This window comes from Siniperca chuatsi, linkage group LG3, assembly GCF_020085105.1.
Source record: "Siniperca chuatsi isolate FFG_IHB_CAS linkage group LG3, ASM2008510v1, whole genome shotgun sequence".
NCBI classification, from domain to species: domain Eukaryota; kingdom Metazoa; phylum Chordata; class Actinopteri; order Centrarchiformes; family Sinipercidae; genus Siniperca; species Siniperca chuatsi.
This window is the reverse complement of record NC_058044.1, coordinates 3,209,209-3,224,120: the sequence shown is the minus strand read 5'-3', so window position 1 is coordinate 3,224,120 and position 14,912 is coordinate 3,209,209. Positions and strand designations below refer to the sequence as shown.

Genomic DNA, 14,912 nt, shown 5'->3' with positions numbered 1-14,912 from the left:
GTGTGGGCAAATGTTACTGAGTTGGACAGTGTATCAGTTCACTTTTGTGATTAATCAAGATTTATATTTATAGAAAATGTTGGACTGAATAAAGTTTTTCTTAATAACTACAATAATTTCAAGAGTCAGCCGGTTCCACAGTGAAACACATGAAACCTTACAGGAAGTGCAGTTAAAGTTTGTTCATTTATGAACTTCCACTAACAAGAGTTGAGTATCGCAGAGCAACTTCTCCAAAGGTTTAATGAATTGTTCATTTAATTTTTTGCATGGCAGTGGTGGAAGAAGTACTCAGATCTTCTATTTAAGTAAAAGTCTAAAATTTTACATGAGTAAAAAGTATTAGCAGCAAAAGAACGACCCATTTCAGAATAATATGTGTAATTGGATTATAATTATTGATTCATTAATGTGTTTAGCACTTTAATGTTGCAGCTGGTAAAGGTGGAGATAACTATAACTACTTTACACACTGCTGGGCACCTCTGTCTATAATAACACATCCAAATTTATTTGTTAATTATATTTTGTGTTAATAATCTGAATCTGCAAAATAACCAGCAACTAAACTTATCAAATTAATGTGGGGGAGGTTTTGCATGGTAAAAGACTTAAACGATTATCAGAGAAGTTGCCAATTAAAGCTCTTATATGTTTGGTGTGTAAAAATCTTAACTTGTAAAGTAACTAGTAACTCCAGCTGTCAGACAAATGAGTAAAAAGTACAATATTTCCCTCTGAGATGTAGAGGAGTGGAAGTATAAACTAGCATTAAATGGAAATACTCAGGTACTGTACTTGAGTAAATGTACTTTGTTGCACGGCACGACATTCATTTGCTGGTGTTTTGTCTGTTCGCTTGAAGTTGCAGCCGAGAGGCGGCCACCATGAGGGTTGTTTTGATAAAACAGACAATGAGTTTCTGAAACTTAAAAATAATCTTCATGCAGGAGGATCGGTGTGAAAGGTGTGAAGGTTGTAGATTGGGTGGGTTAGGGTGCAGGTAAAGAATGTGGCTTGAACTGGAAAAACAGGATCCGAAACATTTCACAACCACTAAATGTTTAAAGTGAGAGGTGGAAAAACACTGCAGGGAGTGAGCGAGTGGGTGGAAGATACTTTTCTTAGTAGAAACCTTATTTGCAACCAAGAGGTGTTACTAATAACGTTAAGAATGGCTCCATAGAGCCAGTGGAAGTCAGACATTGTTAATTATTCACACCTGTGCTTTTTTTCTGCTGTGACATGTGTGCACAGTAACCAGTCGCCTCCCTGTCCTGTACATACCAAATACAGAGCACACAGGGACGACACGTGGAGGCTTCTAGCAGACCCAGTAAACAATCAACACTCCTGCTGGAACACCACCTAACCCCGGATGTGTTGTGTGCCACTTACTTTCGACTCAACACAAACGTATATTACCAACACATGCAAAAAGCTCCTAAACTAAATGTTGTCGCAGGAGCTCTCTGCCACACGTGGCTTTAAGAACAGGTAATGATGCAGGCGCCACCTCGAGACCGTTATCATTTCAGTTCATATCGCGGTAGTGCATGTTCCCAAATAAACTTGCAGTTAATTTTATTACCACTAACAAACACAGTGAAACTCCTGGAGGTTATGGTTAATGAACCATTCAAGGACTTTGTTACAAGGTGCTGCACGACGCAAACCTTGAAGAAAATATGGAATTAAAAACAGGAAATAACATAAAAACAATAAACAATAAAAAAACTACACAGGAGGCAAACGTGTGTCCCTTTGGGCTTAAACACTGGCAGTCTAATTTATGATACTGTCAGTTGATTACTTAGTGTTTTGTTTGTTTTGTTTGTTTTTTTTTACTGGGAAATCATTATATGGCAAGATATTCTGACTGCATAGTAAGGGTCTGAGTGCTCGCCTCGTTTGGGTTCCCGTCCCTGTGCTGTAGGTGTGGATTTACCTGCCAAACAGTCTCTGAAGTCACAGACCGGCTGCACGAACTAAAACTGAGGTTAAAGCATGAGTCTGGTGATATTCCTTATTGTTCTTATTGTCAGCAAATCCCATGAAAAGACCAAAACCAACAAGGAACTGACCCTGCTAACAAGTATTGTGTCCAAAGCCTGCCATACGTTATTCCTCTGTGCCACAGAGCTGGAGTCGATGTCCACAAACTATCAAAAACATGCCCCAGATACTCACTAGAGCAGCAAATGTGGATTAATCCGCTGCTGTCCCACCAATAAAGTTTGCTAAAAACTATTTGTGAGCTGTTTTACATCTACAGTAGGAACCAATGAGTAAGACAGAATACATGTGCGTCAATGAGAGGGACCCAGGTGGGACGGTGAGGTCACAGGGAGCAGAGGTGACGAAGGTGCAGGACTTTAAGTACTTAGGGTCAACGGTTCAGAGCGATGGAGACTGTGGAAAAGAGGTGAAGAGGCGAGTGCGAGCAGGTTGGAGCGGGTGGAGAAAAGTGTCAGGTGTGTTGTGTGATAAAAGAGTCTCAGCAAGAATGAAAGGAAAGGTGTTGAGACGGCGGCGGTGAGACCAGCGATGTTGGACAGCTTAGAGACAGCGGCGCTGAAGGAAAGACAAGAGGCAGAGCTGGAGGCAGCAGAGCTTAAGATGCTGAGGTTCTCTTTGGGAGGGACGAGGACGGACAGGATCAGGAACGAGGACATCAGAGGGACAGCTCATGTTAGATGTTTCGGAGATAAAGTCAGGGAGGCCAGATCGAGGCGGTTTGGACGTGTTCAGAGGAGAGACTGTGAATATATTGGTAGAAGGGTGCTGAGGTTGGAGCTGCCAGGCAGGAGGTCTAGAGGAAGACCAGAGAGGAGATTTATGGATGTAGTGAGAGAAGACATGAAGTTAATTGGTGTGAGTGAAGAGGATGCAGAGGACAGGGTTAGACGGAGGCACGTGATTCGCTGTGGCGACCCCAGAAAGGGAACAGCCGAAAGGAAAAGAAGAAGTAGGAACCAATGAGCTTTGAGCTGAGAGCCGCAGGCAGGTTAGGAAATGCTCAAGTGTTAAGAGACGCGGGGGTAACACGTTGTTGGTTTGATCTTTTCATGGGATTTGTTGACAGTAAGAAGAACAATGCCAGCAGCTTTAATTGGTAAGGCTTTAATATTTTTAAATATGCAAAAAGTGTTCACTTCATACACCCAACTGCAGCACATATACACAGGTATCAGCCACAATCCTTCTCTACGGAGAAAGTCGTGTCTTTGACGAGGAGTTAAGAGACTAGTATGTAGTAAAACATCAGAATCAGAATCAGAAATACTTTATTGATCCCCGAGGGGAAACTCTTTTGTTACAGCAGCTTGCTGTCACGTCAGCGCACACAGGAAGAGAAGTACTAAGCAAATCAGAATATAATACACTATAATACAGGTGAGATAAATTAAGTACAAAGTGGACATAAGTATAAAATTTAAATAAGTGTAAAGCACAAGAGTGGATTTAGCGATTGATGATATGTATGTACGGTATAATAACACCATGGTATAATAACACCTTGTTTACAAGAGTTTCCCTACGGGGATCAATAAAGTATTTCTGATTCTGATTCTGATAATAATATAAGTAGTAAGTAATAGTGCATGAACTGTCAAGTTAAGTGTAGCCTATTAAGATGATTATGAGACGGAGGATATTGCACAATTATTTCAAGTATTGCAGAGATGTTAATGATCCAATGTCCAGTTTAGTGACTTCGGGTCATACAGACTGACACTTAGAGGGAGGAGTTAAAGAGTCTGATGGCCACAGGCAGGAATGACTTCCTGTGGCGCTCTGTGGTGCATTGTGGGGGGATGAGTCTTCCGCTGAAGGTGCTAACATGACATTACATTAGAAAATCTTCTTGGGAAGGTATCATGGAAAATATATAGCCATTTAATCAACTACTTAAACGTAGTTGATTAATTAAAAGTAGTTGATTAATTAAAAGTAGTTGATTACTGTATTAACCCACTAATCCACCTTCCAGTCCAGCGGGGGGCGGTAATGAGCCCTTAAACTGGTTTTCCAACCGCCACTAAATGAAGGGAGAAAGAATCCAATTTGGACTGTACCAACAATGCACAATGTATAGGAATTACAACCACGGTCTTCAATAACATGAATTACATTATTAATAAAACACATGTATCAATTTAAGATCATTCATGAATTATTATAAAATAATTATTTTTGCCAAGAATAAAAATGTATCACATGTGCTCCCCATGTTAAAGCATATTATTGTCGTTTGAACACCCCCCTGCTCTTCTCTGAAATGGTTCCTCCCAGTAATGGTAGCAGCAGCATGGTGACGGAGAATCCAGCGTGGATAAACAACAACAACGACAGTTTCTGGATTTAAACGGTTATTTTGTGTTAACAGCTACCTTAAGTTTGAGTTTTGAGGACATTTAAACCTGACCAGCCGAAGAAACCCGTCAGAGATTCCGTTACAAAATGGTGAGCTAACATTTCTTAACTGAGCTAACCTTGTTAGCTAACAGCGGCTAATGCCACTGATGTATAACCATGAAAAATCACATTATTGGTAGAAAATAAACGTCGTTAGCTAAATGTCCGTTTGTATTATAGTTACGTAATTAAATTTAGACAGTGTTGTAGCTTTGATCAAAAGAACAAGTCCCCCCCCCCCCTTTTCGCTCTTGTTTTTGTAGCTAGCTAACTCAGCTGTTTCCTTCTTAATGCTAATACTGCTAAAGTTAAATTATTCCATGTTGTTGTCTTTAGCACCAGAGATTCAGAGGAGCCGGACCTTCCTAAAGTTAGTTTACACACGATTATTTGACAAGCGTCCTGCCCATGTTAAGATGAAGATGTAAAGACAAAGTGTTGGTTTAATCCAGCTGATTTGGGGACACACAGAAGCCCATACAGGAAACTTATGGACTGTGTATGTTGTAAATGTTGTAATGTGGTTTAATGCGGATCTACTTGGGTTGTAAAACTACGTTTGGGAGTCTTTAATGACTTGGACTAGGTTGACATGTTGATCTGTTGCACCTCTGGAACTAATGTTTGTTTTTGAGTATTCATTAATCTGTCAATTATTCCTTTTGATTAATAGTCAACTGACAAAACAATACCACCTCAAGTAGGTGGGTTAGTAGGTGTTCTGGAGCTTTTGATCATATCGCTTGATCTTCATCGGCATATGGAGTTTACCCAGTTTTTCGTGGACATTCAAATTTCTATTTTTTTCTAATAAAACTGACCTTGAGGTGGGATTGTGGCGTCAGCTCCTGTGTCCAAAGTCAAGAACTTTTGTGTTTAATCTATAAAATGTCAATTAACAGTGAAAAATGCTCATCACAAGTTTCAAGAGCCTAAGGTGACGTCTTCAAATGTTTTGTTTTGTCCAACCAACCACCCAAAACCCAAAGACATTTAATTTACAAAGATAGAAAACAAAGTAAAATGTTGTTAATTCGGTCATTATTAAATCGCAAAGATTGAAAATTATGATCCTCATTCACTTCTTGTTCAGAAGTAATCTTGTTTAAGGTAAACGGTGAGTTTGGTAACAGTACATCTTAAAAACTTCATGACAGATTTTTATGAAGTGCTTTGCTCAAAGGCACCTCACTTGGGGTAATAAGGGAGAGGGAAACAATGCTGCTGTCTTTGCCACGCAGTTTTGTCCCGGGATCAAACCAAAGACCTTGCTGTTACGTCGTCACCGGCGAACGCCACTATTCACTGCCGCGTTTGTCTCTTCCAGCCTCATCGAAAGAAGAAATCGTTCATCGAAAAGAAGAAGGCCGTGACCTTTCACCTCGTCCACAGAAGTCAGAGGGACCCGCTGGCTGCAGATGAGAAAGCCCCACAGCACGTCCTCCTGCCCGCCACCAAGGTACGGCTTAACCTCAGCGGTTCATCTTTTAGGCTCGTGACCCTTCAAAGAAAAGCAGCAGAAAGTTGAAACCCCTGCTCACCTGGTTGCATATGTGTGAGCAGTTCAGCCAAAGAGGGATGTACTCTGTGAAGAGTTTACAGAAGCTTGAAGAGGTTAAAACTATTCAGCATTTCACAATTAAAAATGAAATCGGCAAAAGTCTGTTTTGTTGTTGCTTCCTCTTTCCTGTCTTGTTAATTTCATGCAACCGCCGCTTTAATTTGACCAAACAAATGTCACAGCATTGCTTGATTTTGGAAATGTCGTCATGTGTAATGCGATGTCACGATTTCGGCGTTTCTCAGGTGGAAGTTGAGAAGCGGCGCGAGGAGCAGAGGGAATTTGGCGTTTTCTTCGACGATGACTACAACTACCTGCAGCACCTGAAGGAGGCGTCGTGCCCGACCGAGCTGGTGGCAGCCGGCCCCTTACACACCGACAGGCGGCCTTTTCACCTCTGTGATGAAGAGGAGGAGGGTGACACGGACAAGGCCGTTCCTGTAAGTTCACTCAGAGTTGCCCTCAGTCAGGAAAATCTTGGAAAAGTTATGGGATGTAAAAACAGGTTTCGCAGAGCTGGGGGGGGTTTTGAAAAACTTTAAAATATTTCTGGCATTTCAGATTCTGATGCTAGGTTTGTAAACTTCAGTTTCTTCCTCCCGGGAGGTTATGTTGTTGGTCCTGTTTGTTTGTTTGCAAGCAAGTGTTTCAAAAATTAAGATTCAGTGAAGTTTGTTGGAAAAGTAGGCAGTGGACCAATAAAGAACTAGTAAGTTTTTTGTGTGGATGGCGCCACCAAGTGGCAATTTATGAAGCACTTTTACATTTACATTTTTACTTATATGCACATTTTTACTCATAATCCCTGAACTGTGAGGCATAGAAGCAAAAAAAAATCATTTTTTCTGGATTTCTTAGTAAGACAAACAGCAAAAGCAACATGTTTGATTCTAACGGGATCCCAAAAAACTGAACCTCAAAATATTGCAATTTAAGAGTTTTTTCATTATTAAAAAAAAAAAAAGAAGAAGAGGATTTTCCTGATGCCACTGCTCAGACGTTGGCCGATTATCCCTTGATGTCGCTCACACACATTCACGCAATTGGTCAATAAACAAAAAAACAAGTTTGAAAGTCTGAAATGATTCCTGTTGTGTTTGATGAACAGGCAGCTTCCATCAACCTGCCATCTTCAGTGTTCGCCTCAGAGTTTGAAGAGGAGGTGGGACTTCTGAACAAGGCCGCTCCCATCTCAGGTAAGCAGCATCTCAGGTACGCAGCTCATCGGCTTCAAATGACGTAAAGGAGTTTATGACTTGTATCGGCCTCTGCCGGTGACCAGTAGGAACTGATCGTGAATGTGAACGTGATAATTTAGAGTGAGCGCTTTAAAAACGAAATAATTATAGACCGAATAATTTAGGGAACAAAATCATCATTTTATATATATATATATATATATATATATATATATATTGTCTGTATTTAATTTTGTTGCTTTGGATTATATTGTGTTTCACCATATCGACGATTGTGTGACTACACTCTTCAAGATTTAAGAAACAGTTTTAGATGCTGAAACACGGAGCTGCTTTCTCCTGATACAGGGAAGATTTTAGTCTTAAAAAATCCAGCTGTGTTATCGGCAGATCTTCGGACTGAAACAGAAAACTGCAAAGGTGTAACATCATTTTATGAGTCATAAGAGATCAGAGACCTAGCTGCTGTTTGTTGTCCCCAGCATGTGAAGTTGCCTAAATCAGCTTTTAAAGTTGCCCTCAGGTTCAGATGTCCGCATCTCGTTGTGTCTTCTTCCTCTTCCTTCAGGGCCACGGCTGGACATGGACCCCGACATCGTGGCTGCTCTTGACGAAGACTTCGACTTCGACGACCCCAACAACATCCTGGACGATGACTTTATCATCAAAGCAAACTCTGCGAGTGGAGCAGTGGACAAAGAGTAAGAAATTAAACTTGTTTTTTCTCACTGCTGATGCTGCTCAGAACTGTGTATCATTTCATTTTCGTCATTTGAGGGATTTTAAAATATGTTTGACTTCTGTCTAGACGCAGTGCCTTTTTATATTTATACCGTTGTTACTGCTGGTTGCTTTACGTGGTTGCGCTGACAAAAATTCGGACTGTTGTTCCGGTTAATAGCGTGGTTTATTTAAGCAACAGAAATGATTTATTGTATGTCATCTTTTAGTAGAATCATATTGAACAGAAACAGAGAGCTGACGTGTTGCTTTATCAAAATAACAACTGCATTATCTCTTTTTCTTGAGGTGAAAAATTTATTCTTTGCAGACACATAATGTGAAATATCACAAAATCGTCCAATGAACATTATCTTTTATTGAACCATATTTCAGCAGTAACATATTCACGGAGTAATGTGATTGCTAATTGATTGATTGATAACTGTATGTAGATATTGGTAGACAAAACGAAGGGAAATGTTGCAGATATTCTCTGACGTTTAATTGTGATTTCCTGTTTGTGTGTAACCTGTGACAGAGGTGACGACGAAGATGACGATGATGATGACGATGAGTGGGATGACACAGACGAGGAAGATGACTTTGACTCTGAGGGCGGGTTTTCGGGTGAGGAGGACACGGAAGGGGGCGGCCGCGGTCGAGAGTTTCTGTTCATGGACGAGGAGACGAAGAGTCGGTTCACAGAGTACTCGATGACGTCGTCTGTGATGAGGAGGAACGAGCAGCTCACTCTGCTGGACGACCGCTTTGAAAAGGTGAACTTTTAATTAATTAAAAAAATCCAATTAATTTTAAACACTGAGATTAGGTACACTCCCAATTTTTACATAAAAGTTAGTGGTGGAATCTAACTAAGTACATTTACTCAAGTGCTGTACTTAAGTACAAATTCGAGGTACTTGGACTTTACTTGAGTATTTACATTTTATGCAACTTCATACTTCTACTCTGCTTCATCTCAGGGGCAAATATTGTACTTTTTACTTCACTACGTTTGTCTGACAGCTTTAGTTACTTTGCAGATCACAATCTTTCATCCCCTTCCTGTCCAGTGAAAACCACGCCAGCCCGCTGTGACTGATTCAAAGTAACTGAATTACTAAACATTATGACATTGACGCATAATCTATATTTAATGTTGATCGGTCACATTATGGCCAGTAATGTTCTGCTTATCTATAAGTATCTGCATCTATCTATCCAGCATATTAGATCAGTGGATTTCATCCTTTAGTCAGGTGATTTTTGGCGCAGTTTTCTGAATGAAATGTAATTATATATTCCTTTTTTTTTTTTTTTTTATACAAACCCGTCCACAGACAACCAATCTGAAGCCACGTTTGTGATAATGCTTAAAACTAGTACCAGGCACAACATTTCTGGCCGCATTTCAACATCTGCAGACTGCTGACCTACTGGTATTGACCAATGTTGATGGCCTTTACTTCCTTCACACCTCCACCCATTCAGCTGCCATTTGTTTGGCCGCCCGGGGGAGACGAGGGTGGTAACACTCCTTAAAAAGCGTCTGTGCGTACCCTCCGTATTGTGACCAAACTCACTTGTGTGTTTCTCCACAGGGTCTTAAATCTGTTTCACTTGGTCAGAAACTACATCTGTGTTGTTGTTGTTGTTGTTTCAGTTTTACGAACAGTTTGATGATGACGAGATCGGCGCTCTGGACAACGCAGAGCTGGAGGGTTTCATCGAACCGGACAGCGCTCGCCTGGAAGAAGTTATCAAAGACTACTTCATACAGAAAGAGAAGGAGTGGGTGGATTTTATTTTTCTGTCCTCTTGATCTGATTCCGTCATTTTGTTTTTTGTGACAGGAGGTTTCATTAAAATATGGGACCATCTGCTGGACGAAAACGTTGCTTTAAATGACCCGTCTGACTAATTGTATGTCTTGTTTGTGGTTTAGATACCTGAGGCCTGATGACTTGGGTCCCAAAGAACTTCCTGTCGTGAATGAGGAGGAGGAAGATGAGGAGGAGGGAGAAGAGATGGAAACTGTGGTCGTCGGGGCTCCAGAAGAGAAGTGGGACTGTGAAACCATCATCAGTGAGTTTCATTTCTAGTTTTATTTATAGAGGGGGCTTTACAATCTCCACAGCACCCGACACCCTCCGTCCTTAGAACTTCGATTCATTCGGATCAGGAAAAACTCCCCAAAAAACATTTTAACATTTTAAAAAATGGAAGAAACCTCGGGAAGAGCAGCAGAGGAGGGATCCCTCTCCCAGGACGGACAGACAGGAAATAGACCTACATAATAAAATTACAGTATGGACAATCACGATGACAAAGTTATGAATTGTAAACATGTATAAAGATTATGGATCCGGGAGGACGTCGAGCAGCTGCATGACCTCCTCTCCACCATGGAGACCTGGAAGAGGGCGGACTACGCAAACACACAAGAGGCAACACTTAAACACACCATTCACACACACACACACACACACAGAGAGAGAGAGAGAGAGAGAGAGAGAGACACCGACAGCCAGGAGAGAGAGACAGAGAGAGAGAGACAGAGAGAGAGACACCGACAGCCAGTAGAGAGAGAGACACCGACAGCCAGTAGAGAGAGAGACACCGACAGCCAGTAGAGAGAGAGACAGAGAGAGAGACAGAGAGAGAGAGACACCGACAGCCAGTAGAGAGAGAGACAGAGAGAGAGAGACACAGAGAGAGAGACACCGACAGCCAGTAGAGAGAGAGAGAGAGAGACACCGACAGCCAGTAGAGAGAGACAGAGAGAGAGAGACAGAGACAGAGACACCGACAGCCAGTAGAGAGAGAGAGAGAGAGAGACAGAGAGAGAGACAGAGAGAGAGACAGAGAGAGAGACACCGACAGCCAGTAGAGAGAGAGAGAGAGAGAGAGAGAGAGAGAGACACACGACAGCCAGTAGAGAGAGAGACAGAGAGAGAGAGACACAGAGAGACAGACACCGACAGCCAGTAGAGAGAGAGAGAGAGAGAGAGACAGAGAGAGAGACACCGACAGCCAGTAGAGAGAGAGAGAGAGAGAGAGAGAGACAGAGAGAGAGACAGAGAGACAGAGAGAGAGACAGAGAGAGAGACACCGACAGCCAGTAGAGAGAGAGAGAGAGAGAGACAGAGAGAGAGACACCGACAGCCAGTAGAGAGAGAGACAGAGAGAGAGAGACACAGAGAGACAGACACCGACAGCCAGTAGAGAGAGAGAGAGAGAGAGAGACAGAGAGAGAGACACCGACAGCCAGTAGAGAGAGAGAGAGAGAGAGAGACACCGACAGCCAGTAGAGAGAGAGAGAGAGAGAGAGAGACACCGACAGCCAGTAGAGAGAGACAGAGAGAGAGACAGAGAGAGAGAGACAGAGACAGAGACACCGACAGCCAGTAGAGAGAGAGAGAGAGAGAGAGAGAGAGACAGAGACAGAGAGAGAGAGACAGCCAGGACACGTTAAAGTTAGTTTGTTCAGACACTTTTGGAAATACGCTTTGTTTGCTGTCTTTCCAGGACTTGGGGACAGATTTGTAGTTGTTTGAAAGCAGCGTTGATGCAGCTCGACGCTTCCAGTGTTTGTGCTAAGCTAAGCTAAACGGCCAAAAAGCCTAAAATGTTGGGAGTACTCCTTTAAGACGCAGCAAACACAAATCCACCAGTGGAGGATTTGATGTAATGTTTGCATGCAAATGTTTAGAAAGCAAATCAGCAAATAAACATAATTCAAATTTTACCGGCTATTTTAGAACTACAGATCTCTTTTTAAATGACCGCTCTTCAAAGATAATAGTTCAGAGGAAGTCGTGACACACTCTGCCGTCGCGCCGTGAGATGACCCCAGTTAATAAGTTAATATAAAGTTTATGAACTTTAACAACAAGCATTGTCGGGTTTATTGAACTGGAGAACTGACGATTTTATTGGGTATTCGTTATCGACAGAATCAGAGAACTTTGCTCTGATTGGTAACAAAAAAAAAGGACTACAGTGTATTTACCTGTTGGCTAAGATCTTGTAGTGATTTATTGGGAGCCAAAGGTTAAAATCTTATCTGTTTTACGTCAGAGCTATCAAGCTTATTTGGTCAATGGTTGATAAAATATCACCACAACCAGTCGGGCCCATGGGTGTTATTTTCCATGTCGGAAACTCTGCAGTAATAAAGAGTAAAATAAATCTTAACTTGTCAGAAGTGATGTTGTATAAATTCCAGGCCTTAAATGCTCGAGTAGAGTAAAATATAATGTTTGTGTTTTAATTTCTTAAAAGAATAAATTATGATGTCTCGCACCTCCTCGATAGTTCAGCAACTGCTTATTTTTTTTAAACCTTTAACGTGATGAAATTGGTTGTAATTCCTCTTTGAATTGAGTCGATGTGTTTGATGAATGTGACGCTGACGCTGTTAATTTTATGTGTGTTCTGTAGATGTTGTATGTGTATATCTTATTTTGACTGTATAATGTTTCTTGTCTTCTCCAGGCACATATTCCAACATATATAACAGACCGAAAGTCATTAAAGATCCACCGAAGGTATGAAAAGACATTTTTACCTGCTATTAGATACGATACACACTAAAAACACAAAACAGGATGAAAGGGTTGATTACCCCACACCTGCAGTGCTGTCCTGAAAACTCAAAGCTCCTGTCTCGCCACTTCCTGTCAGACAGGTTATGTGACCAACTGGCCGAGCGTGTCGCACCACCACCTTTGACTCTCCTGAGGAAGGAGATAACGCTACAGCTGAAACCGTCAAGGCGACAAACAAGCGCACTAGTCTGCAGAGTGAAGACTAGAGTGTAGTGTGTCAACTGTGACACAAAGTCTCACTTACGAGATGCTGTTATTTAAGACGGCACCTTCTTGTGTTGATTTCTTTGCGTACAGTTTTGTAAATTTTGGGAATATTATGGAATTTCAACAAGCACATTCCAGTCCGGGACAGCCAGGGTTTACAGCAGTATATCATAACGCTTTTTTTTTTTAATAGTTTATTTCAACCATTTTCTGCATAGCTGGTTGTTTTCAGCACAGACTGAGTAGAAGTCTGATTTTAGAAAACCTCACCAAACCGGGAAGGTGAAAGATTTAAATGTTGTAGATGAGCTGCGACAGAGCTGGATTTGTATAATTTTACTAATAGGTTACAACCTTTTTAAAAAACACTATTGTCAAGCTGCTTAATGACCCAGCCACTCTTAGCACGTTCACTAAAAATAAGACTTGAATCAACCTCCCCCCTCCCCCCTTTTTGTTTCCTTCTGTCCTCAGCCAAAGCCGATCCAGGTGTCCAGTAAGACGGGTATCCCTCTGGGCGTCCTTCCTGCCAGAGGTCTGACCGCCAAGCAGGCGGAGTGCATGACGAGGATCAACGACTCGGACCTGCCTCGTGTCTCCACCCAGCCCCGCGACAAGGAGGAGAGCAGAGAGGCGAGGAAAGCGAGGAAACAGGCCATCAAGGAAGAACGCAAGGTGAGAGAGAAAGAGAGAGATATGAGGGTGACTCTGGAATCTGCCCACTCCACAGCATCGATCAGTTTGTCAGCAGTTGTCACCGTTAACAAGCGTAGTCTTAGTTTTAGACCGGTGTAAGAGCCGAACTAAGACTGGCCAACCTCTGAAGATCAATATAACCCAATGATGTGTTGTGTCTTTGGCGTAAGCCCCATCAAATCTTGCTTTCAGTACTTAAGTATTCTCTATAACATTTCATATTCATGTCTAAATAAGCAGTCAAAGTAAAAGTTAAAAAAAAAAAACATCCTCAGGGTTATTTAAAGAGTTTAAAACTCACTAATCTGCTTCATCAGGGCGATGTAGGTGTTGACATCAGTGAGTCACGCTGTAGTTTATTCTGACTCACAGTCCCACACACTCCGTCCTGCTGCCACAAACACTCACACTAGAACAAAACAATCAGCTCAATGAAATGTTTTATGGCAGTGATTTGTTTGATTTTGCTCTTATCCAAGTGCGACTTACATCAGAGCCTGGCCATTCTGTTTTTACTCACATTTTCCAAAACAAAAAGGGCATCATCAGTATCGCTATGAATCTTTTAGGTCACCTTCTTATGATAAGAAAAGGCGTAGGCAAGAAAAACGATGCCGGAGGAAAAGATGTCAACAAATGATTTTAAAGACATGAAAATATTTGTACAGTACAATGGGTTAAATTCTGCTTCTGTGTTTGAATAGGAGAGGAGAGTAGAGAAGAAAGCCAACAAGACGGCGTTCAAGGAAGAAAAAGTCCGACAGGAGAAGCAGATGTTGCACCTGAGAACGAACGTTCAAGGCATTAAGCTTTAATAGCCAGCTGCCGGCGCTCCGCCCTCCACAGACTTTTTTACCCGTTGACGGCGTCAGCAGTGGACACATTTCTCTTCACTTCAGTGAAGCTGACAGGACGGCAAACAAACCCAAACAAGAGGACTGACGGGGTGCTGAGAGGCTCTGGGTTCTTAGACCAGAGTTTCCTCAAATCATCATCTTCATAAAGTGCATTTAATTCAAAAATTAAACTATCTACAGTAAACCAGCTCAGGTCATCATGTTATAACAGTTTGAAATCCAGGAATACTAAAGGCTGGGTATCGAACCAAAATGTCTTTGTAGCACAGAGTATTGAAGACTTACGCATCAAAAGTTGGCTTTGAATGTCTGATCATATTGTTAATCTTGTTTGATCATTCTCTGATATAACATGATTTAAAATCTACGTGTTTGGCAATTTTGGACTAATTTATTTTCTTGTGCAGCTGCTCATGTTAAACCACATTTAAAAAGGAAAAGTTGGACATTTTGGGAAATAACACCTATTCGCTTTCTTGCCAAGAGTTCGATGAGAAGATCGATACCAGCCTTGTCACTGTACGCTAGCAGACGGCTGACTTAGCTTAGCATAAAGACTGGAAATGGGGGGAAACAGCTAGCCTGGCTCTGTCCAAAGGTAACAAAATCCACCTGCCAGCTCCTCTAAAGCTCCCTGATT

The 14,912-nt window shown here is 41.7% G+C and overlaps 1 protein-coding gene across 1 annotated transcript; it reads left to right on the top strand.

Annotated features, from left to right (window-relative positions):
• The first annotated feature begins 4,275 nt into the window (after positions 1–4,275).
• ltv1 (LTV1 ribosome biogenesis factor) lies at positions 4,276–14,651 on the top strand. Its single transcript, XM_044189520.1, has 11 exons — positions 4,276–4,467; positions 5,747–5,878; positions 6,226–6,420; positions 7,089–7,176; positions 7,748–7,880; positions 8,441–8,678; positions 9,566–9,693; positions 9,848–9,987; positions 12,400–12,452; positions 13,194–13,394; positions 14,120–14,651. The coding sequence occupies exons 1-11, from the start codon at positions 4,465–4,467 to the stop codon at positions 14,228–14,230; spliced, it is 1,422 nt and encodes a 473-aa protein (XP_044045455.1). The 5' UTR covers positions 4,276–4,464; the 3' UTR covers positions 14,231–14,651.
• Positions 14,652–14,912: the final 261 nt, after the last annotated feature.

Coding starts and splice junctions, on each gene's coding strand:
- ltv1 (XM_044189520.1), top strand. Junction 6,421..7,088: donor ACACGGACAAGGCCGTTCCT/GTAAGTTCACTC, acceptor TTTGATGAACAG/GCAGCTTCCATCAACCTGCC. Junction 7,881..8,440: donor AGTGGAGCAGTGGACAAAGA/GTAAGAAATTAA, acceptor AACCTGTGACAG/AGGTGACGACGAAGATGACG.